We start from the raw sequence: 20,038 nt of genomic DNA, 5'->3' as shown, positions 1-20,038 counted from the left end.
ATACCCCCCTCGGATATTCCCTCTTCCATCTTCTTCCATCGGGAAAAAGATACAAAAGTCTGAGGTCACTTACCAACTGACTCAAGAACAGCTTCTTCCCTGCTGCTGTCAGACTTCTGAATGAACTTACTTTGCATTAAACTGATCTTTCTCTACAACCTACCTATGACATTAACACTACATTCTGCACGGTCTCCTTTCCTTCTCTATGAACGGTAAGTTTTGTCTATATAACGCGCAAGAAACAATACTTTTCATTGTATACTAATACATGTGACAATAATAAATCAAAACAAATCAAAAATGGAAACTAATCCACACCCAATATTCCTAATCACTCTGATCTATTATGCCACTAGTATGTTAACGCACTTCTATGCACCCATAAATCATTATCCAACCAATAAAAACTAAATGCATGTCTGAAAACTACTGTCTGCTTTTTAAGAACTGCATTTTCCTTCACAGGTACTCACAGCCAAAATCCAAAGTGGTGATGGATTGCATTGGTCTATCATCAATATATAGACAGCTAATAAAATGTGGTTATGCATCTTAGCACATCTGAATGTGAATACTTGGGAGAGTGCCGCTGTCTGTTATTCTTGTGGAGGCCAAGCTGCAATGCTTCTTGTCAAACAATTATTTTAAAGCTTCCTTTTTGGGGCTTCATCTGTGGTGCTGCTCACTCAGCTTGGTTGCAATTCAAGTTCTATGTACGTGCTAGCTTGCTGGCTAAAACAAGCATGTGCTTGGTGGAAGGTCTTTTGAGAGAGTAGCCAAAGAGTGGTATAAAATGTGCAGTGAACCATTCCATCCAGAATGGACCCAATTAAAATCTACTCTACTGTCTCACCTCTGCCAATAGGTGGCAATAATAAGAGGTGACACTTGCATTAATACATTGTACCAATAGATGGCAGTAACACTGAATTTTTGACATTCTCAGTGCCTCAATAATTGACAGTAGGGTATTTTTCTTGATTAATTGTCAAACCAATATTTTATGCTTCTTTAGTTCCTTTCCTCGTATGGTGTGAGTTGATTGCAAACTAGTATGAATTGTCTGAATTTTGTAAATGGGCATGTTTTAGGGAAATCTGACAGTGTTAAACCTGGGGGATTATGTTGCCTATATTAACACTTGCATCTATAACACTAAGGGCACTGCAGTGTGATGCTGAAACTTTCTAACACTGAACTTGTTACATTTTATGCCATACACGAGTTATCAAACTAAATTAAACCATAATTTAAAAACATTTTTGGAGTTTAATCATCATTGCACAACTGTATGGACCTACAACAACCTGAATTTAGATAGCACCTTTAAATCCTCCAAGCTGCTGTCCATATGTTAGTCTCTCATTTTTGCCACCTATTGGTACAGGTGAGACAGTGGAATAGATTTTAATTGAATCCATTCTGGATAGAATGGCTCACTGCACATTTTATGCTACTCATTCTCAAAAGACCTTCCACCAAGCACGTGCCTGTTTCAGTGGCTTCACAGGAGCATTATGAAACAATAACGACACAAAGCCATGAAATAGATAGTAGGGAAAATCGATAAAAGATTGTCTTCAAGGAAGAAAAGAGATAGTGGGCTCAATTTTCCCATCAAGTTGCTCCCATTTTCGGGTCCATCCTTCCTTTGGTATGGTGGCACATAATACTCTATCTGTATTCTAACGAGCATTTTGCACAGCTCCATCATAATCTCCCTCCTCTTACCGGACCACAGAACCCCTACAGTGCAGAAAGAAGCTATTTGGCCCATTGAGTTTGCATCAACTCTCCTAAAGAGCATCCCACCCAGGCCCTCTCCTCTGCCCAATCCCTGTAATCCCACTCATTTACCATGGCTAATGCACCTAAACGATACATCTTTGGACACTAAGGGGCAATTTAGCGCTGCCAATCCACTTAACCTGCAGATCTTTGGACTGTACATAGAAACCAGAATATGCTGGAAGGAACCCAAACAGATATTCTATACTTTGGCTGTTAGAATCCGTCATCAAGGAGGAAATAGCGAGGCATCTTGAGGGGAATTGCTTGATAGAGCAGACGTAGCACGGTTTCGTTAAGGGGAAGTCGTGTCTGACGAATTTATTGGCGTTCTATGACGATGTGTCTAGGGCGGTGGATAGAGGAGAGCTGGTGGATGTGGTCTTTCTTGATTTTCAGAAGGCGTTTGACAAGGTACCTCACAAGAGGTTATTGCAGAAGGTAAGGGGGCATGGAGTTGGGGGTAGGGTGTTAGCGTGGATAGAGGATTGGCTGTCAAATAGGAGGCAGAGAGTGGGGGTTAATGGGTGCTATTTGGATTGGCAGTTGGTGACTAGTGGAGTGCCCCAGGGGTCGGTGCTGGGGCCTCAGCTATTTACCATTTATATAGATGATCTGGAGGAGGGAACCGAGTGTATGGTGTCGAAATTTGCTGATGACACCAAGATTGGTGGAACGGCAAATTGCGCGGAGGGTGTGGAGAGTCTGCAGAAGGATCTAGATAGGCTGGGCGAATGGGCCAGGAACTGGCAAATAGAATTTAATGTTGGCAAGTGTGAGGTGGTCCACTTTGGTAGGAATAATGGTAGGAAGGACTATTACTTACGTGGTGAAAAACTGCAGCAGGCGATGGTGCAGAGGGACCTCAGGGTCCTTGTGCATGAGTCGCAAAAACCCAGCCTGCAGGTGCAGCAGGTGGTCAGGAAGGCTAATGGTATGCTGGCCTTCATAGCGAGGAGGGTTGAATATAAAAGTAGGGAGGTCTTGCTGCAGCTGTATAGGGCACTGGTGAGGCCGCAGCTGGAGTACTGTGTGCAGTTTTGGTCGCCGCACTTACGCAAGGATATTTTGGCCTTGGAGGGAGTGCAGAGGAGGTTTACTAGGCTAATGCCGGAGTTGAGGGGGTTGAGCTATGAGGAGAGGCTGAATAATCTAGGCTTGTACTCGTTAGAGTTTAGAAGAATGAGGGGAGGTCTCATTGAGACATCTAAGATGATGAATGGGATGGATAGGATAGAGGTGGAGAGACTCTTCCCGCTCAGAAAGGACAGTAGGACTAGGGGGCAAAGCCTCAAGATAAAGGGGGGGCGGTTTAGAACAGAGTTGAGGAGGAACTTCTTCACTCAAAGGGTGGTGAATCTCTGGAATTCTCTGCCCGTTGAAGTGGTGGAGGCTGCCTTGCTAAATATTTTTAAGACGCGGGTTGATGGGTTTTTGATAAGCGAGGGGATTAAGGGTTATGGGGAGAGGGCGGGAATGTGGAACTGAGCCACGACAGATCAGCCATGATCTTATTGAATGGCGGGGCAGGCTCGAAGGGCTAGATGGCCTACTCCTGCTCCTATTTCTTATGTTCTTATGTTCTTAATGAAGGCAAGGATCACATATGCCTTCTTAACCATCTTATCTACCCATCCTTCTGCCTCCAAGGATCTTAGACATGTAACCCAAGTTCCTCTGGTCTTCTGCATTTCCTGGCATCCTACCATTCATTGTGTATTTCATTGTGTAGGTCTTGTTAGACCTACCAAAATGCATCACTTCACACTTTTCAGGGTTCAATTCCATTTGCCACTGTTCTACCCATCTGACCAGCCTGTTTATATCATCCTGTAACCCAAGGCTTTCCTTCTCGCTATTTACCACATCACCATTTCTCGTGTCACATGTTTCTCGTGTCTCATGTTTGAAAATAAGGATGAAAATTTTAAAATCAGGATGTTACTCACTAGGAGCCAATGTAGATTAATGAGCACATGGGTGATAGGTGAAAGGTATTTGGTGTGAGAGAGGTCGAGGGCAGAGTGTTTTGTATACTATTACAATCTCCATAGTGACTTGGTCTCTTTTTAAAAGTTTTCCCAGTGAACAATAGAAAGAAAACGCAAGATTTTACATTTTAAAACGTTTACTGTAACAAACTAGAATCAACATCAACTAAGCATTACTTAGTAAGTAACTAATACACTGAACAACAGGAAGGATACTAGCTCCATTAATTAATTAACACAAACAAAAAGAAAGTCCTTCTTATCTCAGTCTAAACGACTTGCTCTTTATTCTGAGATTGTGTCCCCTGGCTCTAGACTATCAGGCAGGAGACATATCCTTCTTCCAGCTATTCTGTCAAGCTCTGTAAGAATTTTGTATGCTTCAATGAAATCACTCCTCATTCATCTAAACTCTAGTGCATATAGGCAGTCTCCTCAATCTGTCCTTGCTCAGATGACAATCCTGCTATCTCAGGGATCAGTCTGGTGAACCTTCATGGCATTCCTTCTATGGTAAATATATCCTTCCCTAGATAAGGAGACCAAAGCTCTGCACAACACACCATGTGCAGTCTCAGTAAGGCTTGTTACAATTGTAGCAAAATGTTTTCACTCCTGTATTCAAATCCTCTTGAAATAAAGTACTGATTTATATACTGTTAAATCGCTAACTGCATCCAGTTCTGATAAAAGGACATTGACCTGAAACATTACGATTGTTTCTCCACAGGTGCTGCCTGATATGTTTGTGTGCTTCCAGTGTTTTATTTCTAAACATCACTAATGTTCTGCTGAGCTGTGTAGTTTTGTGTCACAGTTCTCTTCCCTGTCCTTCCAAGCTCCCAAGACACATTCTCCATTCCGAAGAGGACAAGCTGAGAAATGATTTCCAGAGCAAACAAATTTAAATAACGCTTTTGGAAAAGCTTTCGGCAACCACATATATGACACATCCCTCAAAATGTTTGTGTTTAAATTTAGTCACTTGACTCTTCCCTTATAAATTTCACTGAGGCAAAGTTATTGAATGCAGATATTAGTGGTTTAACAAAGGCTTGGTTTTTTTCTTAAAGGGGTTGGTTTTTATCTACTTAATGATGTTGGAGAAGCCAAATCCAGGCTGGATCTTCAACAAAAGTGCTACATTTTCATCATGCTTAGTTGACATGGCACTGCAATCATCTCAATGTTCTCTCGACATGGCATGTTGGGGAAACTCTTGCTGCTGACACCTCCAACAAAATCTATATATTTAACCAGGACCCTGCCAACATAGGTTGAGTATCCTGCCCACGAAGATAGCAGGGTCACAGAGGGAAAGTCGTTATTTTCATTTTAAATCTCCCTGATTTGATTTCCATCAGAGTTGAAATCAAGGCCTGTTCCTGCATTCCAGCAAGTTATTATAATACATCGCCACTGCTGAACTTTGGTCCACACACAATCCTTCCCCACTCCCCTAGAAACACAGTGTTCTATTATCACAAGATGTCTAAACGGGGAGGAGAGCCAAGAACAAGGAAACCTCAGTATAATAGCTGGACTTGGCAGATTGATTGAGCAGACAGCCCTGGCGTATGATTCATCAATGGAATATTTTTACTCATGCTGCCGGGTTAGGAGAGACAGTGGCTTGGATTTCCTTGCAGACTACAGCTAGTTGGTGTCAAAATATAAGAAAGAAATTGGCGCATGAGTAGGACATTTGGTCACTTGATTCTGCCTCCCTTCAATAAAACCATAGCTTATCTGATAGTGGCCTTAACTTCACTTTCCCATCTGCGTCAAATGATTCTTGACTCACTTGTAGATCAAAAATCTGTCTAACTCAGCCTTGAATTGATTTAATGAGCCTCCACTGCTCACTGGGATAGCAAATTTCAAAGATTAATGATCCTATGAGAGAAGAAATCTCTCCTCACTTCGACCTTAAATGGGAGACCCCTTATTTTTAAACTGTGTTCCTTCATTCCAGATTCTCCCACAAGGGAAACATCCTCTCAGCATCTACTCTGTCAAATCCCCTCAGAATTCTGTTTCAATAATATCACCTCTCACTCTTCTAAACACCTAACCAGCTCCAATTTTCCTCAAACGATAATTACAAGAATCAGCCTAGTGAACCTTCTCTGAATGTTTCCAATACAAGTATATCTTTCCTTAAATGGGAAGATTTCTAATCGTCTTCCCACTAGTATAGTAATGTAAATAAATGTTGACAATCATTTCATTGCTGGCCTGCCTCTTTGAGGTGTTGCAACCAAATTTATGCTGCAGTAGGACCAGATTTGCCTTTAGTGGTCCCTTCATGCCAGAGGTATGTCTCCTTACAGAGGGCTTCAATTGCACCAGGATCTGGCTGTGAATATTTAATGGGAGTCTTGGTAGGTGGACATGTAGTTCTGACACCTCTTTAGCAGTGAACTAGCTGAGGGGAAAAAGACTAATTCTAACCTAGGACTTTTCACTTTTTGAAGAAACATTGGCATGCTAGAAATGTGGACGCAATTATGTCATCTGCTCGCTTTTGTACTCACTCAATGATTTTATGTTTGGATTGAAGTGCGAAGTCACAGCAGTCAGTCCCAGTGTCTGTGAAATCGACTAAAACTGAGGTGAGGAGTCGGAAAGCTTCAGGATTCACTTGTTTGAGTTGATTGGCCACATGGAATCCATCCACTATCTCTGTTTCACCTCCAACTTCTGCCGGCTTTAAGCAGTGAAGAAGTTGAAGCTTGAACAAAAGAGGCAAATAAATTTTTACCATTATGACACATTTAAGAGAGGATACATTCACATTGCCACAGTTTACTTTGGTTTTAAATAGTAGCATTGTTGTACATTTTGCTTGTATGTTATTCATAGGAATATAAAAGGCAAAAGATACTAAGTAGTAGTCCCACAGTCTTCATGAGCAGGATGTTGAGTTAGAGATTGCCATTGGGAGAGGGAGAGGCAAGTGGCTATTTATGCAGACTGCACTTCTTCAAATTTTACCTTCTGGTACAACAGTATTCATGGGTTGGCTCCTACCCAAGAAAATTGAAAAAGAAGCACTTTTGCCTGATGAACATGTCTCTGCTTCTGACCCCAGCTCCTGTTTCTGGCAGTTGAGGGCAACACTCCTCTCACTTTTTGGGCTTAGTTGAAATAGCAATTAAATCCTGACTTTGGACTGGTGGCCTTGTCCCCTTGGCTCAATCTATGGTGCCTCAGATCAAGGAAAGGAGCGTATTACATTGCTCCTGTCCTTTGATTTTCAATTGTACACTTGTCTGGTTTCTATCGGGTGGGAAGAGTTAAAATCAATCTTTGTGGGAACAACTCGCACTCTTTGTGGGGCCACAGTAGAATCCTGAATCCTAAGGATCCTGGCAGCTTCAGTGGAGAGAATAACTGGACTTTATAGTCATATTGATAAGCACAAACTAACAAAGAATGTTGCTTATTTTAAACTTATATTTAGAACGTTTATGCTATTTATTTACTATTAATATATAACAATTAATTTTTGTCGCAATACAAAAATTACTACCATATCTACAATATCCACTGCAATCATTATATCCCTAAAAGATAGTTGTCAGTATCATTACAAACATAATTCACATCATATTTACTGAAATGGACATATTTAACAGTATCTAAGAATATGGCATCTCCAGAGGAGGACACATTTGTCAATGAATTCTTCAAAAATCAAATCTTAACAAAGGCCATCAGCACAGGTGATCCTCTTTGCCAGAGGATCTTACTCTCTACATTCAGCAAATCAGTTCTGAAGTATTAGCCTATTTTGGAAGTTTGCATTGCAGTACAGTCACATCAACTTCAATACAGTAAAAATGAGATTTGAATTTCATTATTATCTGTCTATTATTGGAGTTTGATTTTGAAGACAAATTCATACACCTTGCTAAGGATTTCAAGACAACCCAGAGCATTTGACAGATGATGAAGTACTTTTAAAGTGTAGTCACTGTGGTGACATAATAAACATGACAACCAATTTATGTATAGCAAGATCCACAAATAGGTCTGAGATAAATGACCCAGATGATCTTTTTTCATAGTTAACTCTAATATTAGGCGTGCAATGCAACACAAGTTTGCAGGTGACACAAGAATCTGTACAAGTGCTGGCAATTTAGTCCAAATTTATAGGCTGTGGATTGATTTGGATGTTAGGGGGCTGGCTGCACACCTGGTGCTGGATGCACACTTAATTTGGACAAGCATAGTAATACTCCAGTCTTATTTACACCACGCAAGTGTGCCAGAAAAAAAGCTGAGCACCAAGAAAGACACCTCAGCATTTACAACTAATAAATCATTAAGCGTGTACAAGTTAAATGATTGGGCCTTTGTGCTGGGAAATAGTTTCAGGTTGCATTGTTAGAATACAATATGAAAAACAGTGCCCAATATTCCAGTGCAGACATACATGAGATAAACAAGGCATTAATTTGGCTACACTTGGGAATGCTGTATTCAATTTTAATTGTCAGGTATGGCAGGAATATTAAGAATATTGTGGGTGACATGGTGGCCCAGTGGTTAGCACTGCTGCTTCACAGCATCAGGGACCTAGGTTCAAATCCAAATTTGGGTGACCGTCTGTGTGGAGTTTTCACGTTCTCCCTGTGTCTGCGTGGGTTTCCTCTGGGTGCTCCAGTTTCCTCCCAAAGTCCAAAGATGTATAGGTTAGGTTGATTGGCCGTGCTAAATTGTCTCTTAGTGTCAGGGGACTAACAGCAGGAGAGTCGGCACAGACTCAATAGGCCAAGTGGCCTCTTTCTGAATTGTAAGGATTCTATGTAGGAAAATTAACAAAGGAGGATGACAGAAATCATGCCCATTCTTGGGGTTCCCAGTTACAGAATAGGCTCCAGGAGTTGGGACTCATCTCTCCAGAGAAATGCAGATATTGCTAAGGCTCATACAACATCTAATTGGAAAAGCTATTTAAAGTGGATAGGGACAGGATGACTGGGAGATAGGCATTCTCCAGGCATGATGTTGAGTGAGACATTAGGGGCAGAATTTTATGAGAATGATTCTGAGTGTGCAGCTACCGTGAAAATGGGACAGTTATAGATCTATTTTTTGGGTGAGTTTTCGATTTGATTTGATTTGATTTTGATTTATTGTTGTCACATGTATTAGTGTACAGAAACAAATATTGTTTCTTGCATGCTACAGAGACAAAGCATACTGTTCATAGAGAAGGAAAGGAGAGAGTGCAGAATGTCGTGTTACAGTCATAGCTAGGGTGTAGAGAACTTAGTGTGAAATAGGTCCATTCAGAAGTCTGATGGCAGCAGGAAAGAAGCTATTCTTGAGTCAGCTGGTACGTGACCTCAGACTTCTGTATCTTTTTCCTGACAGAAGAAGGTGGAAGCGAGAATGTCTGGGGTGTGTGCGGTCCTTAATTATGCTGACTGCTTTCCTAAGGCAGTGGGAAGCATTGAAAGTGTCAGTGGATGGGAAGCTGGTTTGCATGATGGATTGGGCTACGTTCACGACCTTTTGTAGTTCCTTGTGGTGTTGGGCAGAAGAGATGCCAAATAAGTTGTGTTACAACCAGGAAGAATGTTTTGTATGGTGCATCTGTAAAAGTTGGTGAGCCATAGTTGACATTCCTGTGGCAGATTTCCTTAGTTTCTGAGAAAGTAGAGGCATTAGTGGATTTTATTAACTACAGTGTCAGCATGGGGGACCAGGTTGTTGGTGATCCGGACACCTAAAAACTTGAAGTGCTCAACCATTTCTAATTTGTCCGCATTGATGTAGACAGGGGCATGTCCTCCACAATGTTTCCTGAAATCGATGACAATCTCCTTTATTTTGTTGACATTGAGGGAGAAATTATTGTCATCGTACCAGTTCACCAGATTCTCTATCTCAATCCTGTGCTCTCATCATTGTCTGAGATCCGACCCACTATGGTGGTGTTATCAACAAACTTGAAAATTGAGCTGGAGGGGAATTTGGCCACACCATCATAGATATATAAGGAGTATAGTAGAGGGCTGAGGACACAGCCTTGTGAAGCACCAGTGTTGAGGCTGATCGTGGAGAAGGTGTTGTTGCCTATCTTTACTTATTGTGGTCTATAGGCTAGGAAGTTCAGGATCCATCACGGAGGGAGAAGCCGAGGCCCAGGCCATGAAGTTTGGAGATGAGTTTCATGGGAATAATGGAGTTGAAGGCTGTGCTGTAGCCAATAAATAGGAGTCTGACATTGGTATCTTTGTTATCTAGATGTTCCAGGGTTGAGTGGAGGGCCAGGGAGGTGGCATCTGCTGTAGACCTGCTTTGGCCTTGGAGGGAGTGCAGAGGAGGTTTACTAGGCTGATGCCGGAGTAGAGGGGGTTGAGCTATGAGGAGAGGCTGAATAAATTAGGCTTGTACTCGTTAGAGTTTAGAAGAATGAGGGGAGATCTCATTGAGACGTATAAGATGATGAATGGGATGGATAGGATAGAGGTGGAGAGACTCTTCCCGCTCAGAAAGGATAGTAGGACTAGGGGGCACAGCCTCAAGATAAAGGGGGGGCGGTTTAGAACGGAGTTGAGGAGGAACTTCTTCACTCAAAGGGTGGTGAATCTCTGGAATTCTCTGCCCGTTGAAGTGGTGGAGGCTGCCTCGCTAAATATTTTTAAGAAGCGGGTTGATGGGTTTTTGATAAGAGAAGGGATTAAGGGTTATGGGGAGAGGGCGGGAAAGTGGAACTGAGCCACGACAGATCAGCCATGATCTTATTGAATGGCGGGGCAGGCTCGAAGGGCTAGATGGCCTACTCCTGCTCCTATTTCTTATGTTCTTATGTTCTTATGTTTTTGATAAGCGAGGGGATTAAGGGTTATGGGGAGAGGGCGGGAATGTGGAACTGAGCCAAGACAGATCAGCCATGATCTTATTGCATAGCGGGGCAGGCTCGAAGGGCTAGTTTGCCTACTCCTGCTCCTATTTCTTATGTTCTTATGTTCTTATGTGGTAGTAAGTGAACTGTAGTGGATCCAGGCAATCCAAGAGGCTGGAATTGATTCGTGCCATGACTAACCTTTCGAAATACTTCATAATGTTGGATGTCAGAGTCACTGAACGACAGTCATTAAGGCAAAATGCTTGGCTTTTCTTTGGTACCGGGATGATGGTCATCTGCTTGAAGCAGATAGGGATGTCAGATTGTTGTAAAGAGAGATTGGAGATGTATGCGAGCTGTATACCAGTATGCCAGCTGATCCGTGCAGGATCTGAGTGCTCACCCGGGTACCCCAAACGGGCCAGTTGCTTTCCGTGAGTTGACCTTCACGAAGGCTGCTCTGATATCTGCAATGGTGACTTCACATAATTGAGGAATCATTCTGGTTTTGATGATTACCCTTGAAATCAGAAAAGGGTTTGGTCGTTGGCAGCAGGTTTCAATTACACTTGGAGCAAACTTCATGCCTGATTAATGATTTTGCACAAGATGAATTCAAATGAAAATTTTCCATTTTACGTCAATGCCTCGATAATCAAGTACATAGAATCAGAGAGTCATAGAGCTCTACAGCACAGAAAAAGGCCTTTTGGCCTATCATGTTTACACCAGTCAAAGACCGGCTATTCTGACTATACACCTGACTATTCTGATCCCATTTTCCAGTAGTTGGTCCATAGCCTTGCATGTCTTGGCACTGCAAGTGCACATTTAAATATTTCTTAAATATTATGAGGGTCTCTACCTCCAACACTCTTTAAGGCAATGAGTTCAGACAGACTCGTACCACCCTTTGAGTGAAAAAGCTTTTTCTCACATCCCTTCCAAAGCTCCTGTACCTTACCTTACCGTAAATCTATGCCTTCTAGTCATTGATCCCTCCGCGAAGAGGAAAAGTTTCTTCCTCTCTGCTCCATCTATGCCCCTCATAATTTCATACATCCCTCAGTCCCTCAATCTGCAAGGAAAATGACCCCAGTCTATCCAATCTCTCTTCATAACTAAAACTCTCCAGCCCAGGCAACATCCTGGTTAATTTCCTTTGCACCCTTTCCAGTGCTATCACATCCCTCCTATAATTTGGATTACATAACTGCACACAATACACCACTTGTGGCCTAACCAACTTTTTATATAGATGTAGCAGAACCTCCTTTCTCTTAAACTCTATGAGTGGAATTTTCCCATCCAATCTGCTACGGGATTTGTAGTGAGTGGGGGAGGGCAGACCAAGCAAAGGTCCTTAACCTCAGGTGGGATTTTCCAGTCTGTGTTGCTGGAAAATCCTGCCCTGTGTCTCGGCCAATAAAAGAAAATATATCATATGTCTTCTTAACCATTTTATCCTCTGCACATCCACCTTGCCAAGATCCCTTAGGACTTTATGTTTCAATCAAGTCACCGCTTACTCTTCTAAACACCAGTGGATATAAGCTTAGCCTCCCTAACCTTTCCTCATAAGACAACACCCATTCCAGCTATTACTCAGGTAAACTTCTGGACTGTTTCCAATGCATTTACATCTTTCCTTAATTAAGATAACCAATACTGTACACAATACGCCAAATGTGGTCTCACTAATGCTCTGTACAACTGAAGCATAATCTCCCTACTTTTGTATCCAATTTCCCTTGAAATAAATGATAACATTCTATTAGCCTTCCTAATTACTTGCTGTACCTGCATTTTAGCCTTTTGTGATTCATGCACTGAAGATACCCTGATCCCTCTACATCTCAGAGCTATGCAATCTCTCACCATTTAGGAAATATGTTTCTATTTTTGTCTCCCTGCCAAAATGGAAAATTTTAGATTTTCCCACATTAACCTATTAACCACTTAACCTATCTATACCTTTTTGTAGTCTCCATACGTCTCTCTTCACAACTTACTTTCTTATTGATCTTTGTGTCATCAGCAAGTTTGGCAACCATGCCATCACCAATTTTCCCCAATCAATTAAATGACATGAGACACTATAGATTATTTTGCACTTCTTGGCAGCTTTCTAGCAAAGAATCGGGACAGCAATAGAAAACTGCTTTGGGCATTGGTAGATATATGACAAGCCCACAATTAAGTGATTAATAAATATTCATTTTTAAAATAATTTTGGTCCAAAAAATCTTTAGTACCTCTGCAACTTTGGCTTCTGTTATCTTGGGTTATGCTACGAACAATTTTTTACTGGAAACTTTGTAACTTTTAAACAAAATAATAAAAAGTGACTGATCTTAAATCACTTTAAGTCACTGACCTGATTATGGATTAGACTAATTATTTTAAAGTAATTTTAAGTCATGCATACACTACAGGAATGAAGACTCTGAATAAAAATTAATATTAGCTATCAAATTATCTTAACTTGATTCCAATTTAAATCTTATTCCTAACAATAGGCTTTCATTCCATTGAGTCGTGCTGTTATGAAGCATTGCTCCTCTTCTGTACACCTCAGGAAGCAACTAATCAGACTGACACTGATGAGCAGTATATTGAAAAGTATATACTAAAGTAAGGTAAAGTCACCATAATCTCAGAAGACCATAGATTGCACTCTCTCCTTTGAAGCGGGAGAGCTGACTGGTGGTGATTTAACCTGAGCGTCACCACACCTCAGGTAAGATTAAAAGGGCAAGGCTGTTATGAATAACCTCAGCCAGTACAGGAATTGAACCTGTACTGTTGGCACTGCACCACTAGCCAGCCATCCAGCCAACTGAGTTAAATCAACTCTGTAAGCAGCTACTAAAATAGCTGCATTGAATCAAACAAGATAATTCTGGGGGATCAGTGTGATCATTTGCAAATTTGCAACCTGTACAGACCAGCTTTGGCAGCAACCTAAGAACAAATATACGAAAAGTAGTGAGGGTTATACAGAAGAATTTAGGATGTATTTGGAAAATGCTCAACTTCCCATGTTGACTGGACTTTTGTGTAGGTACATGCCTTCCTTTGAAATGCGCACCCACAAACAAGGCTTTATATTTCTTTCAATTATTTATAAATTGCCTATTGTGATGCATGTGGTCATTTGATAGATCCGTATTTTATTAATTTACAAACAAGACCATCATAGATGAAAAACTCACCCACAGAACCACCTAGTGACCAGAGCCTGCAATTAAATTGTGATGGCTGAAACAGCAAAAGCAGGCAGGATATGTTGACAGATGTATATGATTGAAAAGGTGTGACAAAAATGTGGCAAATAGTAAGGTTCGTGAATGGTCATAGTTATTTCTTACACAGCACTTTTGTAATGTACCCTTTGATTATTTTGAGACTACCATATATCCAGAAGTGGCAGCCCTAAATATGCTGAATGAATTTTGGTTTAATAAAACTGTGAATTTTAACAAAGTCAGATACTATGATGGTACTTCAAGGCAAATCACAGAAATATGTCTCATAATGTGTCCTTAAATAAAGCTTAACTAAACTTCTCCTGATACACAGATTTGAAGTTGTATTGTCCCTGCAAACATATGAGTGGGGATCTTAACGAATCAAAAAAGATGCACTGTTCATGTATAAAAGGTTATCAATCTTAACAGATTTAAAATCGTCTTTTGATTCTTTTACTGGTAAGTATTTAAGGCACGGCTCATCTTTTTATTAATCTGGCATAATGCAAGTTGTATTGCAATATTGTTTAACAATATTACAAGTTATTGGTTTTCAAAACCGTAGTCCCAATATTTTGATGATCCTCCTCCAGTTTACATGTTGGGTGCAGTACTGTGCACAGAGTGCTGCCAGCATAAACCAAAATACGTTGTGCACTATGCAGTATCACAAGTGGATTGAGAATGGACGTTTTCATTAGATGGCAGGCTGGAGTTCAATGTGGAACAAGGGATGCATTAGAAATTTATTTGGAGATTAAATATCAGGGGTATTTTTGTAATCTTAGGAATGCTTATATAGATGCACAAGGACAGTACACAGTGGCAGAAATGGTCTTTCAGGAAACTAAGGTTTTGCATACTTCTACAAATGTAAACAGTTAATATTTTCTGATTTATTTTTTAACACCTTTTTATGACCTGTTAAATTTTTCTTATTGCAACAGTTTGCCGCCAAGCTTCCTCCTCTTTACCTCAGAGAGTGAGACTGTCTGGGCCACAACATTTGCTGGCTGGTGTCATTGATGCTCTATTATAGACTAGTTATTTTTTGGGGGTAGCTAGGTATCTGGCATGTATGGAAACTCATCTAGATGCTTAAAGCTCTCTAAACCAAACTATGGAGGAATCAACAAGTAGAGTTGCCATACAAATGCTCATCTCATAGAAGACACCTACTTACCAAAGCCCATAAAACAAAGGTGTAGATTAGAGCTAAAGTTGAGGAAGTTTACTGCAGGGGTTTAACCTACCACTGCTAAAGTGGTCAGGCCCAAAGCACTGTACCCATTAGAGAATTGGCTTTCACAGACATCTTGAGCTGAATAACATGAATGCCAGTCTTTTAACAACAATGCTCTTCTAGATCTAATTAATGAACCAGTTTGGTTGATTAATCACCAACTTGATTTGATTTATATTGTCACATGTATTAGTGAAAAGTATTGTTTCTTACAATAGGAGGTTTGTTGCCCATTCTTACTGATTGCAGCCTGTGCGTTAGGAAGTTCAGAATCCAGTTGCAGGGGGAGGACCCAAGGCTCTGGCCAAGGGGTTTGGAGGTGAATTTCGTAGGAATAATGGTGTTGAAGGCTGAGCTGTAGTCGATAAATAGGAGTCTGACATAGGTGCCTTTGTTATGTAGATGTTCCATGGTTGAGCGCAGGGCCAGGGAGATGGTATCTCCTGTGGACTTGTTGCGACAGTAGGTGAACTGGAATGGATTCAGGTAGTCCGAGAGGCCGGAACTGATTTGTGCCATCACTAACCTTTTGAGGCACTTCATGACGATGGATGTCAGAGCCACCGGGTGATAGTCATTAAGGCACGCAACTTGGCTTTTCTTTGGTCCTGGGGTTTTGGTCATCTTCTTGAAGCAGACAGAGACCTCAGATTGTTGTAAAGAGGGGTTGAAAATGTCTGTAATTACCCTGCCAGCTGATCCATCTGGGCCAGTCGTCTTCCATGGATTGACCTTCAAGAAGGCTGCTCTGACATCTGCAATGGTGACCTTGGATACAGGTTCATCTGAGGCTTCTGGGGTGACCTCTTGTTCAAAATGGGCCCATCATGAGCCCTGATGATTGAGCTCATCAGGGAGGGGTGTATTGGAGCTGGCGATTTTACATGCCTTCATCTTGTAACCTGTTATGTCTTGCAGACTTTGCCATAGTCGGCAGGGACCTGTGTGGCTAGCCTGGGACTCTAGCTTGGTCCAGTAGTATCTTTGGCGTCTTTGATTGATCTCCTTAGATCATATCTGGCAAGTTGCAGCTTTGACTGGTTCAGATATCTAATCAGAAAGATTGCAAATGAGGATAGACTTGTTTTGATCTTTTAGTCTTAAGCAGATCATCCTGTAAGCATCTCAGTGCTAAACAGATGTTGTTTCGCTTCTCTCTTCCAAAAATAGTCACAAGCTGGTCATTAGTTAGTTGAGTTTGCTTATCTATTTGCAAGCCTGTCGAGTACGCACCGAGCCCAGGATGCGGGCGTGTCTGGTAAAGCCAGCATTACTGAAAGTAGCACTATAATCCAGATTTTCTTAATTTAAATTCTACCTTCTGTCATAATGCTATTTGAATCGTTGTCCCCAAAGCCTGGGTCTCTGGATTGTGTATCCATTGACACGTGAGTGCATTTGCAATGCCAAGGCATACAAGGCTATGGATCGAGTACCGCAAATTTGGATTAGAATAGTTGGGTGGTTTGTCTTTAACTGGCGCAGATGTCCTGGACTGAAGGGCATTTTCCTGTGCTGCAGATCTCTATGATATTGCCACTATATCTCTGTAGATGCATTTTTGCCTCCAAGAAGCCCCCTCCAGAGACTCTCAAGTCAAGCTTCAGAGATTTTCAAGAACTATATATTGGACAACTCTCTAGTAGAAGGATCATTTGATGTGACAGCCACTGCAATGAATCCAAGATACTAAATGAGGTTCTATTGTTTTTGTGAAAGCTAAGAAAGCACTCTGTAGAGGGAATTTGCCCTTCCTCTCTCTGAAAAGCAAATCTTTTCTTTGTAACACTTTCCAAGTCTCATATGACGCTCAACAATCAAGTGTATGCTTTACTCCCAAACTGTTTCAGTCATTTTGTAGACAGAGTGGCTGGCATAATGCATGGCAGAAATTCTCAAAAGTTAATCAGGAGCCTGAGTTTAGCTTTTTGAATTTAACTTTGCTTATTTTACAAATTTTAAAGTTCTATGTTAGTCAATACCTAAATGCTCCAGATAACTGTTTGCAGTCAATCAGCCGTTATGTTATTGTCTAAATGGGTGCTGTTCACTGCGAACAGGAAATTAAGTCGGCACTTGTAATTTAAACACCAAAAATGGTGTTTAAAACGATCTGCTGACAGACATGAGGGTGAAAGTTAGAAATTTGGTGCAGAGAGGGAAGGAGGTGCTGCTTTTTGCCTGCAGTACTAATGGTTTGTATTACAGCTAAATAATTTGAATTAATCTGCCCATAATTTAAACAAAATCAAGTACTTGGGTTAATTAGTTAAGTAAACAAAACACAGATATTGTAGGGTTGGAATAGAAGCAGCGTGCCACGATTGAAACGTGTGAATTTGTGGACAGCATTGAAATCCCAGATAACCGCAGCTACAGTAAGTGTCTGCACGTTGAATAACTTCACTCATCACATCCTGCCAATCAGAAAAAGACTATAATTTATGCATACTCTCCCTGAACCCGGAAATTCCCGTCTGCAGTCAATGGGCCTTTAAATGGATCATCTAATTGTCTGTCCTGCCTGCAACTGATTTGATTTGACTGATTTATTATTGTCACATGTATTAGTACACAGTGAAAAGTATTTCCTGCACGCTATACAGACAAAGCATGCCATTCAAAGAGAAGGAAACGATAGAGTGCACAGTGTAGTGTTACAATTAGAGTGTGGAGAAAGATCAACTTAATGCGAGGTAGGTCCATTCAGTAGTCTGATGGCAGCAGGGAAGAAGCTTTTCTTGAGTCAGTTGGTACACGACCTTAGACATTTGTATCTTTTTCTCAATGGAAGAAGGTGGAAGAGAGAATGTCCGGGCTGCGTGGGGTCCTTAATTATGCTGGCTGCTTTGCTGAGGCAGTGGGAAGTGTAGACAGAATCAATGGATGGGAGGCTGGTTTGCATGATGGATTGGGCTACATTCACGATCCTTTGTAGTTCCTTGCGGTCTTGGGCAGAGCAGGAGCCATACCAAGCTGTGATACCAGAAAGAATGCTTTCTATGGTGCATCTGTAAAAGTTGGTGAGAGTCGTAGCTAACATGCCAAATTTCTTTAGTCTTCTGAGAAAGTAGAGGCATTGGTGGGCTTTATTAATTATAGTGTCAGCATGGGGGAACCAGGTCAGGTTATTGGTGATCTGGATGCTTAAAAACTTGAAGCTCCCGACCATTTCCATTTCATCCCTGTTGAGATAGACAGGGGCATGTTCTCCCTACGCTTTCTGAAGTCAATGACAATCTCCTTTGTTTTGTTGACATTGAGGGCGAGGTTATTGTCACCACACCAGTTCATCAGATTCTCTATCTCATTCCTGTATTCTGTTTTGTCATTGTTTGAGAGCCGACCTACTGCAGTGGTATCATCAACAAACTTGAAAATTGCGTTGGAGGGACCATAACATTTACCCCTCTGTTTTCTGACAGTCAACCAACCTTGCTTAGGGTGGCACGGTGGCACAGTGGTTAGCACTGTTGCCTCACAGCTCCAGGGACCTGGGTTCAATTACTTGCTTGGGTCATTGTCTGTGTGGAGTTTGCACATTCTCCCTGTGCTTGCATGGATTTTCTCTGGGTGCTCTGATTTCTTCCCACAGTCCAAAGATATGTGGGCTAGGTGGATTGGCCATGGTAAATTGCCCCTTAGTGTTAGGGGGATTAGTTAGGGTAAATGCATGGGATTATGGGGATAGGGCTTAGGTGGGATTGTGGTCAGTGCAGATTTGATAGGCTGAATGGCCTCCTTCTGCACTGTAAGAGTCTATCTATGACTCTATATTTTTCCTCCTGTGCCATGAATCTTTAAAATTTCACATTAAGATAAGAGTGATGTATGAATTCTAAAGCTGGATTATTAAATGTAGAGAAAGCTTATTAGGTATAAGGGGGAGCTGTCTAAGATGGCTTGGGAAATTAGATAAAAAGGTATAATAAGAAATGAAAATGGTAAACATTTGAAGAAATATTTCATAAAAAAGAGCCAACTGTGACTAACTATGGAGGTTATAGCTGGAATTAGATTAAATGAAGAGGCTAACAATATTACCAAGAGGAGTATTACAACTGAGTATTGGGAGAAGTTTACGATTAGGAACCAGTGACTTTTTTACATTTTGAAATCCTAGTTACCAATTCACAAGATTCCATGGTTTTAAACCAAATAAAGAAACTTTTAGAATTGCTTCAAAATGACATGCTGCACAAGCTTTTAGTCTTGCACTCATCAGGACAGATTTTCAAGAATTCCAATTGTAAAGGGAACAATAATTTATACTGCATGAGAAGGGAATTCTGATTAGTCAGCAAGTCAACTCTGATTAGTACAGCAGTTTGAAGTCTCACAACACCAGGTCAGAGTCAAACCAGCTTATTTGATAGTAATCTCACAAGCTTTTGGAAATGGTGTTCCTTCGTCAGGTGTGTGGAAGGTCAAATAAACTGGTTGGACTATAACCTGGTATTGTGAGAGTTCTTACTGTGTTTAGCCCAGTCCAACGCCGGCATTTCTACATCATAGTACAGCAGTTGCCATAGAGAATGCACCAGGGAACAGTTAACAGTCAAGCTTTTGTTTAAATTCAAACCAGACGGGTCGACTCTGGTCAAGGTATTGCCACGGGGAATAAACCACAGAATGGCCGTCACCCAAGTTTTTTTTAGTTGAAAAAAATGCAAAGTGTGGGCATGCTCTTTCTGTCTACAAAGAACATGGCTCGGTTTGTGGATTCATCTGGCTTCTGGCACATGTGAGTGAGTGATATTGCAAGACTGACAGATAATCTCAAACTGTTTTTTGATTAGTTTTTTGATTTCTGGTAAGTGGCATACTTTCAAAAGTGTGTTAGCTAGAATTCAGGGTAAACACATTCCTCTTAGAGTGAAGGGCAAGGCTGGCA

General features: G+C 41.2%; 1 protein-coding gene across 2 annotated transcripts in view; it reads right to left on the bottom strand.

The window, feature by feature from the left end:
* Nucleotides 1-20,038, bottom strand: part of bbox1 (butyrobetaine (gamma), 2-oxoglutarate dioxygenase (gamma-butyrobetaine hydroxylase) 1) — a 205,444-nt gene that overhangs the window by 7,499 nt on the left and 177,907 nt on the right. For both annotated transcript variants that reach the window (XM_080189873.1, XM_080189874.1), the window contains exon 6: nt 6,320-6,516. In XM_080189873.1, the coding sequence (XP_080045999.1) occupies nt 6,320-6,516 (197 nt within the window). The remainder of the gene's footprint in view (nt 1-6,319; nt 6,517-20,038) is intronic.

This window comes from Carcharhinus amblyrhynchos, chromosome 6 (assembly GCF_965287045.1).
Source record: "Carcharhinus amblyrhynchos chromosome 6, sCarAmb.v2.hapA, whole genome shotgun sequence".
Taxonomy (NCBI): domain Eukaryota; kingdom Metazoa; phylum Chordata; class Chondrichthyes; order Carcharhiniformes; family Carcharhinidae; genus Carcharhinus; species Carcharhinus amblyrhynchos.
Note: the sequence above shows the minus strand (reverse complement) of the source record. Positions and strands in the feature narration are given on the sequence as shown.